This window comes from Bombus fervidus, chromosome 2 (genome assembly GCF_041682495.2).
Source record: "Bombus fervidus isolate BK054 chromosome 2, iyBomFerv1, whole genome shotgun sequence".
NCBI lineage: Eukaryota > Metazoa > Arthropoda > Insecta > Hymenoptera > Apidae > Bombus > Bombus fervidus.
The window spans coordinates 5719224-5742026 of NC_091518.1; the positions used below are offsets into that span (position 1 = coordinate 5719224).

The 22803-nt window shown below is 38.6% G+C and overlaps 1 protein-coding gene and 1 long non-coding RNA gene across 3 annotated transcripts; one reads left to right on the forward strand and one right to left on the reverse strand.

The window, feature by feature from the left end:
• The first annotated feature begins 10221 nt into the window (after nucleotides 1-10221).
• Nucleotides 10222-12658, forward strand: LOC139993002 (uncharacterized). 2 transcript variants are annotated; one of them, XR_011801262.1, is made up of 5 exons: nucleotides 10222-10598; nucleotides 10961-11110; nucleotides 11246-11522; nucleotides 11626-11712; nucleotides 11826-12658. It is a non-coding gene; the product is annotated as an uncharacterized lncRNA (long non-coding RNA). The 2 variants fall into 2 exon arrangements; XR_011801261.1 differs by having other exon boundaries at nucleotides 11246-11712.
• Nucleotides 12659-19637: 6979 nt separating this feature from the next.
• Nucleotides 19638-20195, reverse strand: LOC139997911 (uncharacterized). The gene is made up of 2 exons (XM_072021974.1): nucleotides 20022-20195; nucleotides 19638-19940 (listed from the first exon to the last, which is right to left on the reverse strand). The coding sequence occupies exons 1-2, from the start codon at nucleotides 20193-20195 to the stop codon at nucleotides 19638-19640; spliced, it is 477 nt and encodes a 158-aa protein (XP_071878075.1).
• Nucleotides 20196-22803: the final 2608 nt, after the last annotated feature.

Here is a 22803-nt window from a genome sequence, read left to right on the forward strand (position 1 = left end):
GCACGCCGTATTAAGCGTCGCAACAGGCCCAACAACACGCAAAACTCGATCAGTCGTCGATTTCGACGAAAAATGACCGTAATTTCCTTCCCGATAGAGATATTTCGACGTTTAAACGCCCAAATTACTGAATTTTATGCGCTGAACATAGCGCACGCTGTATTAAGCGTCGAATCAGGCCCGAGAACTCGAAAAACTCGATCATTCGTCGATTTTGACCAAATATGACCGTTATTTCCTTCCCGATTGAGATATTTCGACGTTTAAATACCCAAATTAATGCATTTTACGCGCTGAACATAGCGCACGCCGTATTAAGCGTCGCAACAAGCCCAACAGCTCGCAAAACTCGATCATTCGTCGATTTTGACCAAATATGACCGTTATTTCCTTCCCGATTGAGATATTTCGACGTTTAAACGCCCAAATTACTGCATTTTACGCGCAGAACATAGCGCACGTCGTATTAAGCGTCGCAACAAGCCCCACAACTCGCAAAACTCGATCATTCGTCGATTTTGCCAAAAATGACCGTCATTTCCTTCCCGATTGAGATATTTCGACGTTTAAACGCCCAAATTACTGCATTTTACGCGCAGAACATAGCGCACGCCGTATTAAGCGTCGCAACAAGCCCTACAACACGCAAAACTCGATCATTCGTCGATTTTGCCAAAAATGACCGTAATTTCCTTCCCGATTGAGATATTTCGACGTTTAAACGCCCAAATTACTGTATTTTACGCGCTGAACATAGCGCACGCTGTATTAAGCGTCGAATCAGGCCCGACAACTCGAAAAACTCGATCATTCGTCGATTTTGACCAAAAATGACCGTAATTTCCTTCCCGATTGAGATATTTCGACGTTTAAACGAGCAAATTACTGCATTTTACGCGCAGAACATAGCGCACGCCGTATTTAGCGTCGCAACAGGCCCAACAACTCGCAAAACTCGATCATTCGTCGATTTTGCCAAAAATGACCGTCATTTCCTTCCCGATTGAGATATTTCGACGTTTAAACGCCCAAATTACTGCATTTTACGCGCTGAACATAACGCACGCCGTATTAAGCGTCGCAACAAGCCCCACAACACGCAAAACTCGATCATTCGTCGATTTTGACCAAATATGACCGTTATTTCCTTCCCGATTGAGATATTTCGACGTTTAAACGCCCAAATTACTGCATTTTACGCGCAGAACATAGCGCACGTCGTATTAAGCGTCGCAACAAGCCCCACAACTCGCAAAACTCGATCATTCGTCGATTTTGCCAAAAATGACCGTTATTTCCTTCCCGATTGAGATATTTCGACGTTTAAACGCCCAAATTACTGCATTTTACGCGCTGAACATAACGCACGCCGTATTAAGCGTCGCAACAAGCCCCACAACACGCAAAACTCGATCATTCGTCGATTTTGACCAAATATGACCGTTATTTCCTTCCCGATTGAGATATTTCGACGTTTAAACACCCCAATTAATGCATTTTACGCGCTGAACATAGCGCACGCCGTATTAAGCGTCGCAACAAGCCCAACAGCTCGCAAAACTCGATCATTCGTCGATTTTGACCAAAAATGACCGTAATTTCCTTCTCGATTGAGATATTTCGACGTTTAAACACCCAAATTAATGCATTTTACGCACTGAACATAGCGCACGCCGTATTAAGCGTCGCAACAAGCCCAACAGCTCGCAAAACTCGATCATTCGTCGATTTTGCCAAAAATGACTGTCATTTCCTTCCCGATTGAGATATTTCGACGTTTAAACGCCCAAATTACTGCATTTTACGCGCAGAACATAGCGCACGCCGTATTAAGCGTCGCAACAAGCCCTACAACACGCAAAACTCGATCATTCGTCGATTTTGCCAAAAATGACCGTAATTTCCTTCCCGATTGAGATATTTCGACGTTTAAACGCCCAAATTACTGTATTTTACGCGCTGAACATAGCGCACGCTGTATTAAGCGTCGAATCAGGCCCGACAACTCGAAAAACTCGATCATTCGTCGATTTTGACCAAAAATGACCGTAATTTCCTTCCCGATTGAGATATTTCGACGTTTAAACGAGCAAATTACTGCATTTTACGCGCAGAACATAGCGCACGCCGTATTAAGCGTCGCAACAGGCCCAACAACTCGCAAAACTCGATCATTCGTCGATTTTGCCAAAAATGACCGTCATTTCCTTCCCGATTGAGATATTTCGACGTTTAAACGCCCAAATTACTGCATTTTACGCGCTGAACATAACGCACGCCGTATTAAGCGTCGCAACAAGCCCCACAACACGCAAAACTCGATCATTCGTCGATTTTGACCAAATATGACCGTTATTTCCTTCCCGATTGAGATATTTCGACGTTTAAACACCCCAATTAATGCATTTTACGCGCTGAACATAGCGCACGCCGTATTAAGCGTCGCAACAAGCCCAACAGCTCGCAAAACTCGATCATTCGTCGATTTTGACCAAATATGACCGTTATTTCCTTCCCGATTGAGATATTTCGACGTTTAAACGCCCAAATTACTGCATTTTACGCGCAGAACATAGCGCACGTCGTATTAAGCGTCGCAACAAGCCCCACAACTCGCAAAACTCGATCATTCGTCGATTTTGCCAAAAATGACCGTTATTTCCTTCCCGATTGAGATATTTCGACGTTTAAACGCCCAAATTACTGCATTTTACGCGCTGAACATAACGCACGCCGTATTAAGCGTCGCAACAAGCCCCACAACACGCAAAACTCGATCATTCGTCGATTTTGACCAAATATGACCGTTATTTCCTTCCCGATTGAGATATTTCGACGTTTAAACACCCCAATTAATGCATTTTACGCGCTGAACATAGCGCACGCCGTATTAAGCGTCGCAACAAGCCCAACAGCTCGCAAAACTCGATCATTCGTCGATTTTGACCAAATATGACCGTTATTTCCTTCCCGATTGAGATATTTCGACGTTTAAACGCCCAAATTACTGCATTTTACGCGCAGAACATAGCGCACGTCGTATTAAGCGTCGCAACAATCCCCACAACTCGCAAAACTCGATCACTCGTCGATTTTGCCAAAAATGACCGTCATTTCCTTCCCGATTGAGATATTTCGACGTTTAAACGCCCAAATTACTGCATTTTACGCGCAGAACATAGCGCACGCCGTATTAAGCGTCGCAACAAGCCCTACAACTCGCAAAACTCGATCATTCGTCGATTTTGCCAAAAATGACCGTAATTTCCTTCCCGATAGAGATATTTCGACGTTTAAACGCCCAAATTACTGAATTTTATGCGCCGAACATAGCGCACGCTGTATTAAGCGTCGAATCAGGCCCGAGAACTCGAAAAACTCGATCATTCGTCGATTTTGCCAAAAATGACCGTAATTTCCTTCCCGATTGAGATATTTCGACGTTTAAACACCCAAATTAATGCATTTTACGCGCTGAATATAGCGCACGCTGTATTAAGCGTCGAATCAGGCCCGAGAACTCGAAAAACTCGATCATTCGTCGATTTTGACCAAATATGACCGTTATTTCCTTCCCGATTGAGATATTTCGACGTTTAAATACCCAAATTAATGCATTTTACGCGCTGAACATAGCGCACGCCGTATTAAGCGTCGCAACAAGCCCAACAGCTCGCAAAACTCGATCATTCGTCGATTTTGACCAAATATGACCGTTATTTCCTTCCCGATTGAGATATTTCGACGTTTAAACGCCCAAATTACTGCATTTTACGCGCAGAACATAGCGCACGTCGTATTAAGCGTCGCAACAAGCCCCACAACTCGCAAAACTCGATCATTCGTCGATTTTGCCAAAAATGACCGTCATTTCCTTCCCGATTGAGATATTTCGACGTTTAAACGCCCAAATTACTGCATTTTACGCGCAGAACATAGCGCACGCCGTATTAAGCGTCGCAACAAGCCCTACAACTCGCAAAACTCGATCATTCGTCGATTTTGCCAAAAATGACCGTAATTTCCTTCCCGATAGAGATATTTCGACGTTTAAACGCCCAAATTACTGAATTTTATGCGCTGAACATAGCGCACGCTGTATTAAGCGTCGAATCAGGCCCGAGAACTCGAAAAACTCGATCATTCGTCGATTTTGACCAAAAATGACCGTAATTTCCTTCTCGATTGAGATATTTCGACGTTTAAACACCCAAATTAATGCATTTTACGCACTGAACATAGCGCACGCCGTATTAAGCGTCGCAACAAGCCCAACAGCTCGCAAAACTCGATCATTCGTCGATTTTGCCAAAAATGACTGTCATTTCCTTCCCGATTGAGATATTTCGACGTTTAAACGCCCAAATTACTGCATTTTACGCGCAGAACATAGCGCACGCCGTATTAAGCGTCGCAACAAGCCCTACAACACGCAAAGCTCGATCATTCGTCGATTTTGACCAAATATGACCGTTATTTCCTTCCCGATTGAGATATTTCGACGTTTAAACGTCCAAATTACTGCATCTTACGCGCAGAACATAGCGCACGCCGTATTAAGCGTCGCAACAAGCCCCACAACTCGCAAAACTCGATTATTCGTCGATTTTGCCAAAAATGACCGTAATTTCCTTCCCGATTGAGATATTTCGACGTTTAAACGCCCAAATGACTGCATTTTACGCGCTGAACATAGCGCACGCTGTATTAAGCGTCGAATCAAGCCCGACAACTCGAAAAACTCGATCATTCGTCGATTTTGACCAAAAATGACCGTAATTTCCTTCCCGATTGAGATATTTCGACGTTTAAACACCCAAATTAATGCATTTTACGCGCTGAACATAGCGCACGCCGTCTTAAGCGTCGCAACAAGCCCCACAACTCGCAAAACTCGATCATTCGTCGATTTTGCCAAAAATGACCGTAATTTCCTTCCCGATTGAGATATTTCGACGTTTAAACGCCCAAATTACTGTATTTTACGCGCTGAACATAGCGCACGCTGTATTAAGCGTCGAATCAGGCCCGACAACTCGAAAAACTCGATCATTCGTCGATTTTGACCAAAAATGACCGTAATTTCCTTCCCGATTGAGATATTTCGACGTTTAAACGCCCAAATTACTGCATTTTACGCGCAGAACATAGCGCACGCCGTATTAAGCGTCGAAAGAAGCCCGACAACTCGAAAAACTCGATCATTCTTCGATTTTAACGAAAAATGACCGTAATTCCCTTCCCGTTGGAGATATTTCGACGTTTAAACGACCAAATTACTGCATTTTACGCGCAGAACATAGAGCACGCCGTATTAAGCGTCGCAACAGGCCCAACAACACGCAAAACTCGATCAGTCGTCGATTTCGGCGAAAAATGACCGTAATTTCCTTCCCGTTGGAGATATTTCGACGTTTAAACGACCAAATTTCTGCATTTTACGCGCTGAACATAGCGCACGCCGTGCTAAGCATCGAAACAAGCCCGACAACTCGAAAAACTCGATCATTCTTCGAGTTTAACGAAAAATGACCGTTATTTCCTTCCCGATTGAGATATTTCGACGTTTAAACGCCCAAATTACTGCAGTTTACGAATATTACTGGTTCAAAGGAATGGCGAAATACGTTCGCAAATTCGTAGAGAACTGTCATGCTTGTCAGATTTCTAAGACAAATTCAGGCAAAATACAAGCCGTGTTACATCCCATACCTAAGATCAGCATACCCTGGCATACGATTCACGTAGATCTAACGGGGTAATTGAGCGGCAAAAATGATTCGAAAGAATACGTCATTGTCTTAATCGACGCCTGTACTAAATTTGTATACTTACACCATACCCGTAAGATAGATTCACTCAGCACCGTTAAAGCACTCAAATCTGCCATATTCCTATTCGGCAGCCCTTCTCGGGTAATAGCGGACCAAGGGCGATATTTTACCGGTAAGGAATTTCAAGAGTTTTGTCAGGATAAACAAATCAAACTTCACCTAATAGACACCGGTGCTAGTAGAGCTAACGGACAGGTAGAGCGTACTATGGGGACGTTGAAAAATATGTTTACGACAGTAGAGACGACCGAACGATCCTGGCAAGATGCGATCGGAGAGATTCAATTAGCCTTAAATTGTACAACCAATCGTGTAACTAAATCGAGTCCGTTAGTACTATTAATTGGTAAAACGGCAAGACCCTATGGGTTATTACTATCTGAAAATATCGAGGAAAAGGAAGTAGACATCTCCAACGTAAGACAACAGGCCGTACAAAGTATAGAGAACAGCGCTAAGTACGATAAAGAAAGATTCGATAAAACGAAAGCCGAAGTAGTTAAATTCAATGTCGGTGATTTTGTATTAAAGAAAAATGAGGAAAGGAATCAAACGAAATTAGATCCGAAATTTAGGGGTCCATTTGTGATATCAGAAATTTTGGAAGGAGATAGATACATTTTAAAAACGTTAGACGACAAACGGTCGTATAAATACAGCCATGATAGGCTGAAGAAAATGCCTGACAGTTGCGTTCCTTCTGAATTGGACGTCTGCGATGAGGGTGAGAGCAGTGGCCATGGCGATGCGAGTGCCCCGGCCTTAGAGGAGGATCATTTTGACCACAGCGCTTGATACGATGAGTTCAATGGTTTTCGTGGCACTATGGTATAGTGTTCGCACGAGTGCCCAGTAGGGCGATATGATGAGTTTGCGGGTGCCCAATGGGGCGATACTATGAGTTCAATGTTTTCGTGGCACTATGGTATAGTGTTCGCACGAGTGCCCAGTAGGGCGATACGATGAGTTTGAGAGTGCCCAGTAGGGCGATACGATGAGTTTGAGAGTGCCCAGTAGGGCGATACAATGAGTTTGCGAGTGCCCAGTGAGGCGATACGATGAGTTTTCACAAATGCTCAGTGTGGTATTATGATCCAGAGAAGTGAGAGCCGTTGAGGTACGAGATCGAGAATGGTCCATCATGCCCTTACGCTCGGACAGATAATTCACAGAACACAACTAGTACTTCGAATATCAATCATAACGTTCCGAACTTCCGCTCTCTTTAACTTTAATTCTTTGGGTGAGATGGTCGCCAGATGCCGACGCATCATTCGCAGTTTATGTTCAGATAGCCTGAGAAACCGTTACAGATCTTAGGATCTGGTTAACTAAAATCCTTTAGATTGGAAAACAGTCTTTATTATATCAGCCCGTATATCTGTCACCTATTGCGGCAAGATACGTGAGATCTGCTTTCCTCACGTACGACGTTTCCCGCTAGGAGCTCTCTCGAGAGAGCGGCTAGCATCCTTTTCTAACCACCAACATGGAGATTAACCAATTAACAGCAACGTCTATTTCCCTCACCCTCCGAGTGGAGGTTTTCTTTGACGAATCCTATGACCTCGTGCTCTTAGGCACATCTCACCATAGTTTTCCTCTGCAGCGTCGTCGCGACGGAGAGGCATTCTTTTTCTTACAGTTGCACTAGTTAGATACCTATTGTGTTTGTACGATCAGTGAATAATCTACGTCTTAGTAAAGAGTTAATCAAGCGATCCTTGCATCACAAGGAGTAAGTCGAGTTCGACTTAGACTTTGAAGTAAAGTAGATCAGTTATCCCGTGGGCCGTGGATTCGCTATATCGACCCCGCGATCATTGTCGTTATCGTTCGAGTATCGACACCGGTAGTTTATCTTGTATTTGCGACAATAAAAGATATCATCAATTGTACACCGACGATGAGCGACCCTGGCGCCGATTCTTTACACGCCCCAAATCCAAGTGTTAACCCCAACCCGACATATACATAGTCCGTAATGTAATTTCCATAATGCACGTATGTAATTCTTCATGTTATTTAGATTGTTAATCAGTCCTAATGATGTAATTTCGTACATAATTCTTTATATTATTTAGATTGCTAGTTAGTCTTAATGGTGCAATTTTCGTGTATTTTATTTCTACGTGATTTCGTATATAATTCTTTGTATTATTTGGATCGCTAGTTAGTCTTAATGATGCAGTTTCGTATACTTGTAATTTTTGTGTATTTATATTTTCATATTATTACGTGTATAATTCTTTATATTACTTAGGTCATAATATATGTAATTTCATGCATTTATTTTCTCATGTTTGTTAACTAAGTGAAGCACATATATAATTTTTAAATTGTTAGTTAGTTCTAATGATATAATTTCTATGTAATTTATTTTTCCATGTTTGTTAACTAAGTAAAGTATGTACCCTGTTGTTCTATTTATTTCCCTTTGCTACTACGTTGTGTATAATAATTCTCAATTTCGGTCGGTTCGCAACTCGCGTTATTCGCGTGTTCCATACGGTTTATTTATCGGTTTTATTTAACGGTACATATCTTATATTTTATATATACGTATATATTTGTTGGTTTATTGATCGGTTTTATTTAATATATTTTCGTGCTTCTAGTACAAATAGGTTAGTTTATTAATTGACAGGAAGTTACAATATACATATATATATATATCTTTATTTCTTTCTTTTCGTTCGTGGTAAAGTGTTAAGATTTATATATAATTAGATATTAGATAGAATTATAATTTACATAATTAGAGTTCGACAATTAAGAATAGTAGTGATAGCTTTGCCATGGAAAATCATGTTCACAATATATTACAGTATAAGGGAAGATCAATATTTCGTAAATCGTGGATAGTATACCGAATATCATAATTTACTACAAAATGTTAGATCGCGAGTTAGAAATGTTACAAGGAATAAATTCTAGAATTAGTGGTAGATACGAACTCTTGAATGGATCTCAATATTTTCGATGCGGTTATTAATGTCGGTTTTCTATATTTAATGTATGTACCTATATCTTGTTAGTTTATTTAAAGTATTTTATTTTTTTTATACCGTATGTGCGCTATTCGCATGCTGTAGCTTTCGCTTGCTTCCGTTATGGCACGTGCGGAGCGCGGGACGTAACACCCCCCCTCTTGGGGTTCAAATTTCCGGAGGAAATTTGATTGAGCGTGTCCCTGACTTCATTCAGAGCGGATGTAGGTGCTGTTGGTTGTTGGTCCACTGCACTGGTCGGTGTGATTGATATTCCTTGTGATTGCTTGTTTGATCTTCGGTATTGCGCCTTCTTTTCATGTATAGTAATAGGTTGGTGACTGAGCCGCATATTGCTCCGAGTAGGGTGATTCTATATCCGTAAGTCTCGTGTAGTTGGTATCCATGTATAACTATGTCTACTATCACTTTGATTAGTTTTAATATTATGAAAAGTTCAAGTATCGCCGCACTAATTGTTTCAAATTCGATAACGCCGTTCAAGAGCTTTGACGCTGTATCTTGCTATTGTTGTTAACGTGGTTTCATCCTTAACTGGTATGATTGCTTTTCCTGCCGCTCCTCTACCTTCATATGTATATTATGTATTCTTCTCCGTTAATTCGTCAATAAATAATCAGTAATTAATAGTAATTAATTACAAAAATTTGATTTATTTTCCATTTTATGGCTGATCTCTCTTAAAATTTTTTCTATATAATAATGATATATTATATTCTATTAATTATTATTTATTCTTTGTTACAATCTTCCATTTGTTTTATTATTGTTTTATTAAATAATTTCCTTCATGGAAAATATAATTGGTTTTGCAACATAAAAGTTACTACATGCACGCGTTGATCAGTGTCATCTTCCAAAATGGCCGCTTGTGAATGTCCCTAGTATATAGTGACTTTTATTAATATCGAACTAATTATTTATCTGTTAATTATTTGTATCTTTATTTTAATAGATAACGTGTAATTGAAATGAAAATAATATTATTTGTGTTTCTTATAGTGTGTATAATTATTGCATGTAGAAGCTATTTCATGCTCGCGACGATCAGTATTATTTTCAAAATGGCCGCTTGCGAATGAATCTCCAGTAAGAGTATAGCGATGTGTTTTATAACTTTTAATACCAAAATAATTGTTTATTTGTTACTTATTTGTAACTCTATTTTAGTGCAATTGAAAATTGGAATGACAATAATATTGTTTTTGTGTTTGTTTTTGTGTGGTTGTATTGCTGTTGAAATCTATAAATTATTAATAGCACTGTTTAGCTACGTGGTTATGAGTGGTTTATATTCGTGTAGCTTTGTTTAATTGATTTAATTTGACATGTTCATATTGTGTTGTATCATCGGTCACTATTATGTATTATAACCTTATTTCCTTATACCTGATTTAATGTAGTAATACTGTAATAGCTCAATACAATATAATAATTTCTTACTTTAATTATGTTTGTCGTTGATACTCAGTTAACCTATCTTGATTGATTCCTAACCTATCTCTGTATTTATTGTGCGTTTTTATTTCCTTCTTATTAACTTGTCGTTGCTTCTTACTTGTGATTTGCTGTTATTTCGTATAGTTTCTGGAGCTCATCTATATATTATTAGTTAAACCTTGCTTATTGAATTATTATTGTTTGTAGTTTTTCTAGTTATATTTTCCAATGCTGCGTCGCTTGCTTGGAACATTTAGATGGTGCGTGTTTGGCATCGTCTGGTTCTTCGTTACATTCTCAGCATCTATTATGGGTATGTTTATTTATCCTACTTCTGTAAGTATAGAAATGCCATTTAATTTATTTAATTCTATATGTTTATAGTGTTTCGTATCAACGACTATCATTATGTATTATAATACTATCTTCTGTATATTAAATTTGGTATAATAATATTATATAAGTTAAGGTAGTATCTTATCTTCTTATTCCAGTCGTTCATGTTGTTGGTATTCGGTTAACTTATCTTGATTGATTTATAACCTCTTCTTTCATTCCTTGGCTATTTTACTTCCTTACTAGTTGGTTGTTACTTTATAATTGTACAACACAGTTTGAAGATAGTCCATATCTTATTAATTAAAACGTTGTTCACTGTATTATTATTGCTTACAGCTTCTCCGACTTTATTCTTAGAGTCCATATGCTGCGTCGCACACTTAGGCATCATCTGTTTCTTCGTTATATCGTCAACTGTCATTGTCATTATTGACAATTCTGGCAGGGACACCACTTATTATGACTACCTTATTTTATCCTAGATCTGTAAGTAATAAAAATGCTATATTTGTAAGTATCCATATAGTAGAATAATCTGTCCTTTTTCTTCTTTGCGAAGACCGCTGCATCAACGTTGAGTTATTTTGTTACAATGTCACTAATTCTTCCTTGGTTTTCCAGTTTCCTGTTGCCATCTTAACCATTCCAGTAGTATCTGCTTCCGTAGTCCATACGTTTTCATTTAAATTTAGCGGTAAGTTTCTGATAGCTGCATCGACTCTTGTGTATACCCCTTGGCTGTGAGTAATGACTTTCCTACTATTATCAATTTCTATTCCAAGGCGTTTTATTAACATTCCTCTCTTTTTCAGGTTATAATTGTCAATCTTAATATTTATTAATTTTGGTATTCTCATACCTGTAAGTAAGATGGTCTCAATTTTTCCATTGGCCAACTGTAAGTCTGTTGTTGAACATCAATCATTGATCATTATCGTAGCTTCTTTTAGTTTGATTTTAATGTTGTTGACAATTGAGGTTAATCCATCCTTTTATTTCAGCTGGCCGTCGTATGTTCCTGTGGAAATTCTGCATATACATTAATTTTTACAATAATTAATTGTGTACAAACCTCGTCGATTTACAAGGTAATTTTCGCTTAGGTTTAAACTCTTCCAATACCTTATTTTATTGATTTAAAGTATTTTATATTTAAATAGTAGATAGAATACATAATGATTCTTTTTTTTTTTTCTTTTAGGTTTCCACTATATCCATTGTTCGACAAGCAGCGATATACTATATACTACTGTGCTACGTTACCTCTTGAAATCGTTTTGACTATTGTCTGTTTTGGTTGTGTGCTAGTTTTAACTTGTTCAGGTGTACTATTCGTGGACCTCCTTTCACTTCAATCTTGACGTTTTGATTCTGCAAAATTTCTAACACTTTATGCGGTCCTGTGTATTGATCGGGAAACTTTCCTTTGCTAAGTTCCTTCAGTAGGTATACTAGATCTCCTATTTTGAAATTTTGAGGGTTAATTCGTCTGTCGTAATGTTCTTTTGACTTTAACTTGGATTTCATCAAATTTTCTCTTACTGTTTGCTGCACGGCGTTGATTTTATCGAACAGGTCTCTGAGATATTCCGCATAAGTTGGTTCCATGTTTTCTTCGATTAGTATTTCGCCAGTGGGTTCTCTGGCCAAGTGTCCAAAGACTAATTCGTGCGGAGAGAATTTCGTTCCTTCGTGTACAGAGGTGTTATAGGAAAACATGGCTAATTCCACCCATTCGTCCCAATTTCTGGAATTTTCAATATATAACTTGAGATATTCAATCAACACGTGGTGAGATCTTTCGATCGAACCATTGCTTTGTGGGTGATATGCTGACGTGATGTATTGTTTGATGCGAAATCTCTTTGCTACCTTCTTCATCAGTGAAGATGTAAAATTCGCTCCCTGGTCGGTAAGAATGACTCTCGGTGACCCAAATCGGCAAATAAATCGGTTTATGAAGACGTCCGCTATTTCCGCTGAAGAAATCCCTTCCATCGGAATCCCGATTGAGTATTTAGTCAATAGGTCTTGAATTGTTAATATGTATTCGTTTCCTTTTGCTGTCTTAATGGACCGACGATATCCATACTAATTTTGTCGAAAGCCCTGCCCGGTGTATCAGTGAGTACCATTGGTTGCTTTATTTTTATTCTAGTTAACTTTTTCAATTGGTATTCTTTACATGTTCTTACGTATTCCTGGATCTCCTTCTTCATATTTTCCCAATAATAATATTGTCGTATTCTTTGATACGTCTTCGTTACTCCTTTGTGTCCCGCTACGGATGATTCGTGTTTTTCTCTTATTATGTTATTTCGTATTTCAACTGGTGGTGTGACTACTTCCCCAGTGCAGACGGTGATGGTTATGGTTTTTTCCATAAATATTTCCTTCAATTTCCTGATTGTATGTCGCCAGGGTATTTCTTCTAAATTTCCTTTGCTGATGCTAAAGGAGTTAATTGTTTCTCGTTTACTACGTCGAGTAAGGATTTCAACGAATTTAATAAATTCTCCGGTGTTATTGGAATGTTTCGGTTTTCCTTGATGGGTCTCTACCCATATCTAATATCTCTATATTATCTGCTTTCCCGAGTCCTGATACAATCTTGCTCTTTCCAGCATCAAGTCTTCATAATACGGTAGTTTCCCTGCTTCCTTTATTTCGAAGGCTCCTCTGTCCACCGAATTCCCTTTTATGTCGACGAAAATCACCTTGTGATCGTTCACTTTCACTATTGAATCTTTTGTCTCTGAGATTTTTAATTCCGCGAGTATTGTAGGTTTGGTCCTCTCTTCTTGTTGTCGCGTTGGTTCGGAATCCACCATAGAATGCTCTTCTTCATTTGTTGTCTCGGTGTCTTCTATTTCTCGATCGGCTATTCCCTTGCCTGCGTTTATATCAATTTCGGCTAGTGCTTGGTGGAAATATTTTATGGGTGTTTCTTTTGTGGTGAGATTCTTTCGGGTGAAAATTTTTTTCTGCTTTCCCGGTTTATCGTAATGCGACAATTCGCGTGGCTTAGCCTCGAATATCGGAGAGTCCTCGGTCGAGGTATCCAATTGAAATCTTTTTAGGTGTGGATATCGATCTGGTGAATCTTCGTCTCGTTTCCTGATTGGTAAGCACACCTCTGGCGGATTTCGGGATAATGCATCTGCGTTTGCGTTCGCTCTGCCTTCTTTATATTGGATATCAAATTCAAAGTCCGACAATTTCAATTCCCACTTTCAAATTCTTGACGTGGGATCCTTAATGGAATTCATCCATACTAACGTTTTGTGATCAGTTATTATGGTAAACTTCCTACCATACAGGTGTGGTCTGAAATGTATCGTACAGTAAACTATTGCCAGACATTCCTTTTCTATGGTAGAGTAGTTTTGTTCTGCGGGGTTTAGTAGTCTAGAGGCATACGCGATTGGCAAATCTTTCCCAATCGGTTCCTGACTCAATACTCCGCCTATTGCGTATCCTGATGCGTCTGTCGTGAAGTTAAAATGTTTGGAAAAATTCGGATATTGTAGAGTAGGTTCTGTCGTGAGTGTTGTTTTTAGAGCGTTGAATGCATTTTCTTGAGTTTCCTGCCACATGAAGGGAACGTCCTTCTTTAACAATTGTGTTACTGGTTTCGCAACTTTGGAAAAATTAGTATGTATCTCCGGTAATATCGTGCTAGTCCTAGAAATTGCTTAATGTTTCTTGATTTCTTTGGTCGTGGAAAATTTAGTACTGCCTCGATTTTCTTTGGATCCGGCTTAACTCCGTTTTCACTGATCGCATGTCCCAAATAATTCACCTCATGGCGTAGGAATTCGCATTTATCGGGTTGCAATCGCAATTTGGCTTTTCTTAACCTGTCCATGAGTTGATTGAATTTGATCTCGTGTTCGCGGAGGTACCTGGAATAAATTACTATGTCGTCCAAGTAGACAACTCTATTCCCTGCAATCCCAATAGCACCGAATTCATCAAACGTTGGAATGTTGCTGGAGCATTTTTTAATCCAAAGGGCATTCTTTTGAATTGAAAGTGTCCGTATGGTGTTGAAAATGCGGTCTTGTGGGCATGCTCCTATGCCATTCGGATCTGGTGAAAGCCTGATGCCAAGTCAAACATGGAAAAGTATTTTGCACTTCCCAATTGATCCAGTATTTCCGTGATGTTGGGTAGGGGATAGGCATCGCCAATCGTCTTATCGTTAAGCTTTCTATAATCGATAATTAATCTCCAACGTTTATTTCCCTGTGAATCTGGTTTCTTCGGCACAATCCATAACGGAGAATTGTATGGAGATATTGATGGTTCCACGACGTCAGTATCCAATAATTCTTGAATTTGGCGATTTATCTCTTCTCGATGTGCAGGCGGATAACGATATTGTTTGACATTTATTGGTACCTCGTCCGTTGTAATTATTTGATGTTCCAGAACTTCAGTTCCTTCTAGCGTGTCTCCTGGAAAATGAAATCTGTCTTGATTCTTCCATATTAATTCTTCGACGTTTTTTCTCTCTTCTTTGTTTAAGTGCTCGAACCGTAATAATTTGATTATTTTGTCGAATCTGCTTTCCTTTGATTTCGAGATTACGTTGCACGTTATGCTAGGGAGCGAGGTGGTATTTTCGAATTCTTTGATTACCATAGTAGGAGTGGTAAATTCGTAGTCTCTTGATGTCATATTTATTATCCTTAGGTAACCTCGTCCCTTGTAGTTTCTCACAACCGCGTTACCAAAATAGACTCCCTTAATTGGCTCGATTTTTGGAATAAATTCCTCGTTTGCCTCTGGATTTGCAATGTTAATTGAACATGGTACCGAACTCCGTTTCGGCACGATTATCTTTTCTCTCGTATCGAAGGGAATATAAATGTTTCCCCACTTGATGTGCCTTTGTTCATAATCCAAACGAGCTTCGCAACCTGCGAAAAATTCAGATCCTAAGATTCCGTCTTGATCGATCAGCAATGAGTCATCAACTACATGAAAATTAACTGGATGGCCCGCAACCTGTATTACTGTCTGCCCTAGGGTGACCAGGCTCGTTGCCGTAATTCCTCGTACTTCTATCGATTCTTGCTCGTTGATGATCGCTGAATCGGGTAAAGCAGGTTTCTTAATAATATTGATTTCAGATCCGGAGTCTAGTAGTAAACTTGTTTAGTTTTTAAATCGAGGGAAACTATTCGCGCGGTTGGAGTATATAGAGAATTATTTGGCTTTATTGAAATAATCCTGAGGGGTCGTTGTCCGAATCTGAGTTCGATCCCTGGTGATTTTTGTTTATTACCTCGTGGATTGCCTTCCCTTACCGTTGTTGGTTCTCCCTGTTTCCTGGTCGTTTCTGTGCATGATTGCGCGATGATTTTGCTGTATTGTTTGTAGGTTGTGGTGTCAGTCTTGAGGGGGTCGTTGCCCGCGTTCCGTTTGCTGCCGAAGACCTCTGCCTTTTTGTTGCCCCCTGAACTCTTGGGCGGTTCGTAACGTTGCTCCTTCGAGGTTCGCCCCTTGCTCTCGAAGGAGTTGGCTGGTTTCCCGATTGCCCCGACGCGTAGGATACTATTATTCCGGCGTCTACCCTAGCTTTAAATCTGTAGCAATCTCTTACGAAATGTCCGGGCTTCTTGCAATAGTTGCATAACATAGGTTGTCGTCTCGGAGTGTTTGGACGGTTCTGCGACGGCGGTACAGATCTTCGATTGTTGCGGTTGTTCCCGGTGTAGTTATTATTAGGAGGACGAACGTTGTTTCGGTTGTTCCCAGTGTAGTTATTATTAGGAGGACGAGCGTTGTTTCGGTTGTTATTACTCAAAGGTGTCGGACGTTGGTATCGCGTTCTGTCGTATACTTGTTTTAGTTCCCGCGTTGCTTTTACGGCTTGGCGGTACGCGTCTTCTAAGGATTGGTATCCCGATACCTTTACTCGTAGATATACTTCGTTTGGGAGCCCCTTGACGAAAGCCTCCCTCGTGTCCCAATCAATCGTATCTTGAACGTCTCCCGATATGGAACCGTACTCACATCTTTCTCCATCAATTATAGCCAATCTGAGGTTTCTGACGCGGTCTACGTAATCTAATATATCTTCTCCTGGTCGTTGGAATACCGTTCCCAACTCTCCTCTGTACTCGTTAACGGTTTTTCCCGGGCCGAACATATCTTTTAATTTATTCCCGAAATCGTTTAAGCTCACTACCTCACTGTCCTCCAGGGCGAGAAACGTACATCCACGAAGTTTATTAATTAGTAATTTTACTAACTGGGACTCTTGATGTCTAGGAATCATACTTCGCGCTCACTCGCATGACCTCAAGAATTGGAACACAGACGGTCGGTATCTGCCAAACACTGGTACTGATTCAATCGCGTCCTTTAATTTAATCGGCTGGTAGTTATTATCGGTCAATCTCGTTTTTCGCGGTGTTATCAGTAATGGTACGGCGGCTTCGGTTTCGTTCGTTAGCTTATTTACACGCACGTCTTCCTCCAATTTGGTGAGTCTTAAGCTTATGTCGGTTAAAACACGGAAGTTCTCGTCCCACGCTTTCAATTTTTCCGCCAACACCAAAAGTGTATCTTCGTTTAGCGCGCCTCGGGCGATCGACATTTTTCTACTTATATTTTGATTGATACTCGTCAGAACTTTAATCCTCTGTGGAGCGTATCCCACCGCTGCTACCAAAATTATATATATATATATCCTTATTTCTTCCTTTTCGTACATAATAAAGTATTAGGATTTATATAATTAGATATTAGATAGAATTATAACTTATATAATTAGAGATTGACAATTAAGAGTAGTAATGATAGCTTTGCCATGGAAAATCATGTTCACAATATATTGCAGTATAAAGGAAGATCAATATTTCTCTAAACATTTTCGTAAATGGTGGATAATATACCAAATGTTATAATTTACTACAAAATGTTAAATCGTGAGTTAGGAATCTTGCAAAGAATCAATCCCAGAATTAATGATAGATATGAATTCTTGAATGGATGTCGATATTTACGATATGGCTATTAACATCCGTTTTCTATATTTTATGTATGGCGTATGTGCGCTGTTCGCATGCTGTAGCTTTCGCTTGCTTCCGTTACGGCACGTGCGGAGCACGGGACGTGACAACTGTATTTTCCTTCCCGCTGGGGATATTTCGACGTTTGAACGCTCTTCTCACACCATTTTACACGCCGAATGTAGCTTACGCCACTTTCAGCGTCGAAACAAGCCCGACAGATCGCAAAACGCGATCTTTCGTCGATTTTGACGAAAACTGATTGTATGTTGCTTCCCGTTGGAGACATTTCGACACTTGAACCATTGTTTCACTCAGTTTTACACACCGAATGCAGCGCACTCCGCTTTCAGCTTCGAATCAAGTCCAGCAGCACGCAAAACGCGATCTTTTGTAGATTTTGATGAATAGTGACTGTAATTTCCTTCCCGTTGGAGATATTTCGACGTTTAAAGAGATGCGCCGAGTAGTAGTTTGACACCCTACACGTCCTACCCCTCACATCTTTAACATAAACAACTTCCGTCCTTCTCTAAATATTCTTTTAATATGAGAGCATTGTAGTATGAGAATTTAATTAATTTCTATTTTTTTTAACTGCCGTGCCTAAATATTATTTTGTGAAATGTTTTGTTATATGTCAATTGCTTTCTTGCTTCTTATTTTTATGTTCCAGATCACGTAATACGTGTCAGTTAATCATTAACACATTTTTAAGTGCGACGTAGAAAAAAGTGTTCCATAGTTTAAAAATAAAAGTTATCAAACAAAATTGAAAAAGGGTTTCGATGAGAAACACTTGTGACAATTGCTCAATTTCATTGTAATTCGTTCAACCAATGTAATATCTGTGTGAATAAATAAAATTAAAGAATTGATATTGTAATAGCATTTCAGCTAAGTATTGTTGGAAAATAGATGTGTGTACATCTGTATTGTACGAACTAGAAATGAAAGAAAGGAAGACAAAAGGAAAACGCCATGAGATGAGCACATCGCGTATGTGTTGAATGAATGAATGAATGTGCAATAAAGCAAATTCATTCCTGTTTGAGATATACAAGAAAATACAGCGCTATTCGTTAATACTGCAGGTTATTATGTTACATATGGAATAGTTATTCTGTTCTATATAAATTTTGTATTTAATAAAACGTTATATGGTATTACTTTAACAAGCATAATCCAAGATGTCAGTTATTAACAAAGAAAAATTAAGTTTTTATTTGACATTTAAGCTTACTTGACATTCGCGATGCGTATATGTTTTTCCTGTTGACACCCACGGACGGGACGATCGCAGTGCGTGTGCGGAATTTGTATAAAAATTGTTTAGATGTGCTATTGTTTATTAATTATCTATGGAGGTAAAGGATTAGAGTAAACATTAATCCTCTCTACTCGAAAATTCCATGAAGTGGTTTTCAATATGCTATTATGGATTTTAACACTAAACCTACTGACATTTCGTGTATACCTATTCCTACCGTGTCCAGTCAAAACCGGTGATTAAAATAGTAATAGTTTTTATGATTTAACTCAGATAATAGTATTTATAACTAAATGTATATAAAATGATGAACTTCCAAAAATTTCGTCCAAATTAATTTTTGTTTAATTTCAATTATAGACTTAAATAAAACTACACTTTTATTTACATAGAAATAATCTTCATCTTCGCCGCACTTCTTACAAATTATCTTATTATCAACTGTACATTTGCCGCATACATATTTCCCGCGTCTTGAACAGATTTTCGTAGTTTTGTGACCTTTACAATATCTTGACAAGTTTTTAGTAGTAAGGAATCTGAACTTATTGATAGTTTTGTTGCATGGTTTTTTTCCCTCGATTCTTTATATAACAGTAATGTATGCACCAGGTTTATAAAAATTTTTTGAATTCTCTATAAATCTGTCCCATACTGTAGATATCATTGCAAATTTATTGGTTCGTAAACGTTGGCTTCATTCGCTCTTCTTATCAAATCATATAAACCTCATAATTTCAGCAAAGTCATTCTTGCTCATCGTTTTTGAAAAAAATGCAGGTCTCGAAATTTTATTCCACAAATATGAGACATCTAAATTTTTTGTCTGATATGCACCGCGGGCATATAGCAGAGCAATAAATGCATCTAGTTTTGTTGCATCTAGCTCCCTCTTAGTTCCCAATGCTCTAAATGCTTCTTTTTCCGTACATTTTATTATATGATCCCTTATGTGGTGATCAATGATAAGATAAAATGTCGTCTTTACTTGTCCTTTCATTATATGCCGTTTAGCATATCCCTAAAAATATTATGATCTGATGATATTATGATCTTTCCAAACTGTCCCATCGGGCCCAGTTGCGATACGTTGGTTCTCTACATCAGTCTCATTCTTTGCTGTCAACGATAATTTCTTTCCTTTCTGCCCTGGACGTGAACGCTTATTTATAATATTCAATTCTGATTCAGTTGTGAAAAGCTTTTCATGTGTTTCCATGTCGTCTTCACTTGCTGGAGTTTCTTCTTCATCGCACATTGAACAGTCTTCTTCCATGCCCATAATATTTTTTTATAATTTTTTCTTTTTTTTTTTGTCTTGACATTTTTAGGGTAAATATTTATCACAGAATAACACCATGTACGGAATACAAAATTATTGTCAAATTTTATATGCTTTACTTTTTTTTTATAACAACATCTTACATCAGACAAGTCGTAGAAAATAAGATATGATATTTGAAGACATAAATCATTCTGTGCGAGGTTTGTGAAAAAAATTGCGGATTGAACATTACTGCCTACTTATTAACACTAAATCTACCAGTACTGGTCAAATTAATCGTTCTCAAATTTCTACTCAAATTGAACCATATTTAAACGTAATCATATATCGCTTCATAATTTATGACTTTTCATAAAACATGCATATAATATATTTATAATTCTCATAAATTCTACATAATTGTTACGCCGCAAGGTTCAGTAGAGATCGTATTTCTAACCGTCGCTCGCGGACCTACAGCGTCGCAGACATATCCTCTTATCTGCCCGACGAAAAATATACATTGTATCGGCGAGCGCATATTTGTCACTAGGTAGCGAGTTTTCGAACCGTCGATTTCGGACCGTTATTTCCAACAAAGAAGTCGGCCTGCGTGATCATCGGCGCGAGCGGAGGCGTGATCCGAGCATAGGGGGGGGGGGGCGTCTCCCCGAAAGACAAAGAATCGGTCTAAGGAAGTCAGTCTCAATCGAACATTCTAACCGATCAGTCGCATTCGAAATCTGTAACCGATGAGTCTCATTCGAAAACTGTAACTGCAAGTCGCATTTGAACAGTCTCATTAGAAAATTCACACCGCATACATCAAAAATCGAGTCGAATCTCTGTAAATCATTATCTGTATCTATCACGAAACAATTTGTGACGCTTCTGTTATTATTTAATTTATTGTTAAAAATACATGCTATATTAACACTGTTAACACAGTGTTAAATTCATATAACCACCCCTGTTCTCTTAATCGAAACAAGGGGAACGACTATTTCGTGGCGTTGATTACACGAATCGTAGCGAGATTTTACGCCTCTCGCTGACGCATTTTCCTCGCGACCGCGTCTCTTCGCGAACGGTCGTAACAATAATTATGGATAAATTTTTCCTCTGGAAACTTTCCTCTTTTTTAATTCTGTTTTAATCCTTTTGCTAACTTTTTTTGTATTTTCTGGTGATAATGGAGTACTCGATGAATAGAGATGGAGAGTATAATCATTTTTAAGAAACTGAAACTCAAAGTATCATTTTCTCCGCAGAGATGCCTCGTTTTCGAAAGTGATGACGTATTTACAAGCATTTTTAATTTGTCTACTTAAACTTGCCAATTTTTAGTTTGCCAGCTGGTTTAAAAAATCGATAGAAGCAAAGTAAAATGAAATATATTTTTATTTCTATTCTATGAGTCCAGTTCTCTCTGATGATGACACGTAGATAATTTTAATTTTCTTCTCTTACGAGGTCTAAACAAATAAAGAGGAAGATAAAATATTAAATATTATTATTAACAGACATAATATAACAGTAGGAAGAGAAAATGATGATGGATGCTTGCTACCAGGTTCTAATCAAGTTTTCGTAGTATTATTAGTTCGAAGTCTCTTTCCTAGAATTTTTATATCCAATATCGGAATTCCAATATCGTTCTGTTTCAGGTTTACCACTTTCGTCAGCTTGTATTCTATGCAATGCTTCGATTAAACTTTTCTGACTTCACAGAGCTCCAAGCTAAGCGTTATTTTTTCTTTCATATTAAGTCAATATCTCGAGATTACTTATTTATGATTATGATGTGACGAGTCTTCATCCAAAGAGCGTGTCACTCAGAAATTGTATTGTATGAATTGCGATCAGTGCTAAGATATTTGAATCAATTTCTATATAATAAGTTTATTGATGGATAGATCTGTTTTCATTGGATTAAATAGGAAAGGATGGTTACTTAACGTGAACTAAATACAGTAATGTGCTATAACTAAATAATTAATTCATAACTCACAACTGATAGTTTACAACTCACAACTCGACTACTCGACTCTCAACACACGACTACTCAACTCCTCACACCTCGACTCTCAGCTCACGATTATCTCAACTCCTCACATCTCGACTCTCAGCTCACGATTATCTCAACTCCTCACATCTCGACTCTCAACTCAGGACCATTTCAGCTCGATCCCTCACCGCTTGACTCCCCGGAAAAGCTTCTAGGCCTTTTTGGTCTTGGCACTTAGGCCTTCCCGCAATATTGTTTATGATTCACCTGATATTTCTTAGGCCATTTGTCCACGATATTACAGTAATACAATGTCGTTTTATTTTTTCAGTTAGATAGCTACACAAATACGTACTTTAAAAATGTCTTATTCTGTTTTACTACGGCGATTGAAATAATTAGTCGAATTCTCCAATTCAATTAATAAATAGGATGTGTCTTCTGAGCTGGAAATTTGAAATGGGTGGAAACAGAACCTGAAAAATGAAAATGACCGAGAAAATAACTTGAGATTAAAAGAGTTGCATATCAGAAGATTAAAGGGTAGAGATACTTGATCACGTGTAGGTAGACGCTGTACAAGCATGTTCAATTCTTACTCTGAACATTTTT

Coding starts and splice junctions, on each gene's coding strand:
- LOC139997911 (XM_072021974.1), bottom strand. CDS start 20,195: ATGGAAGAAGACTGTTCAATGTGCGATGAAGAAGAAACTCCAGCAAGT. Junction 19,941..20,021: donor CAGCAAAGAATGAGACTGAT/GTAGAGAACCAA, acceptor TAATATTTTTAG/GGATATGCTAAACGGCATAT.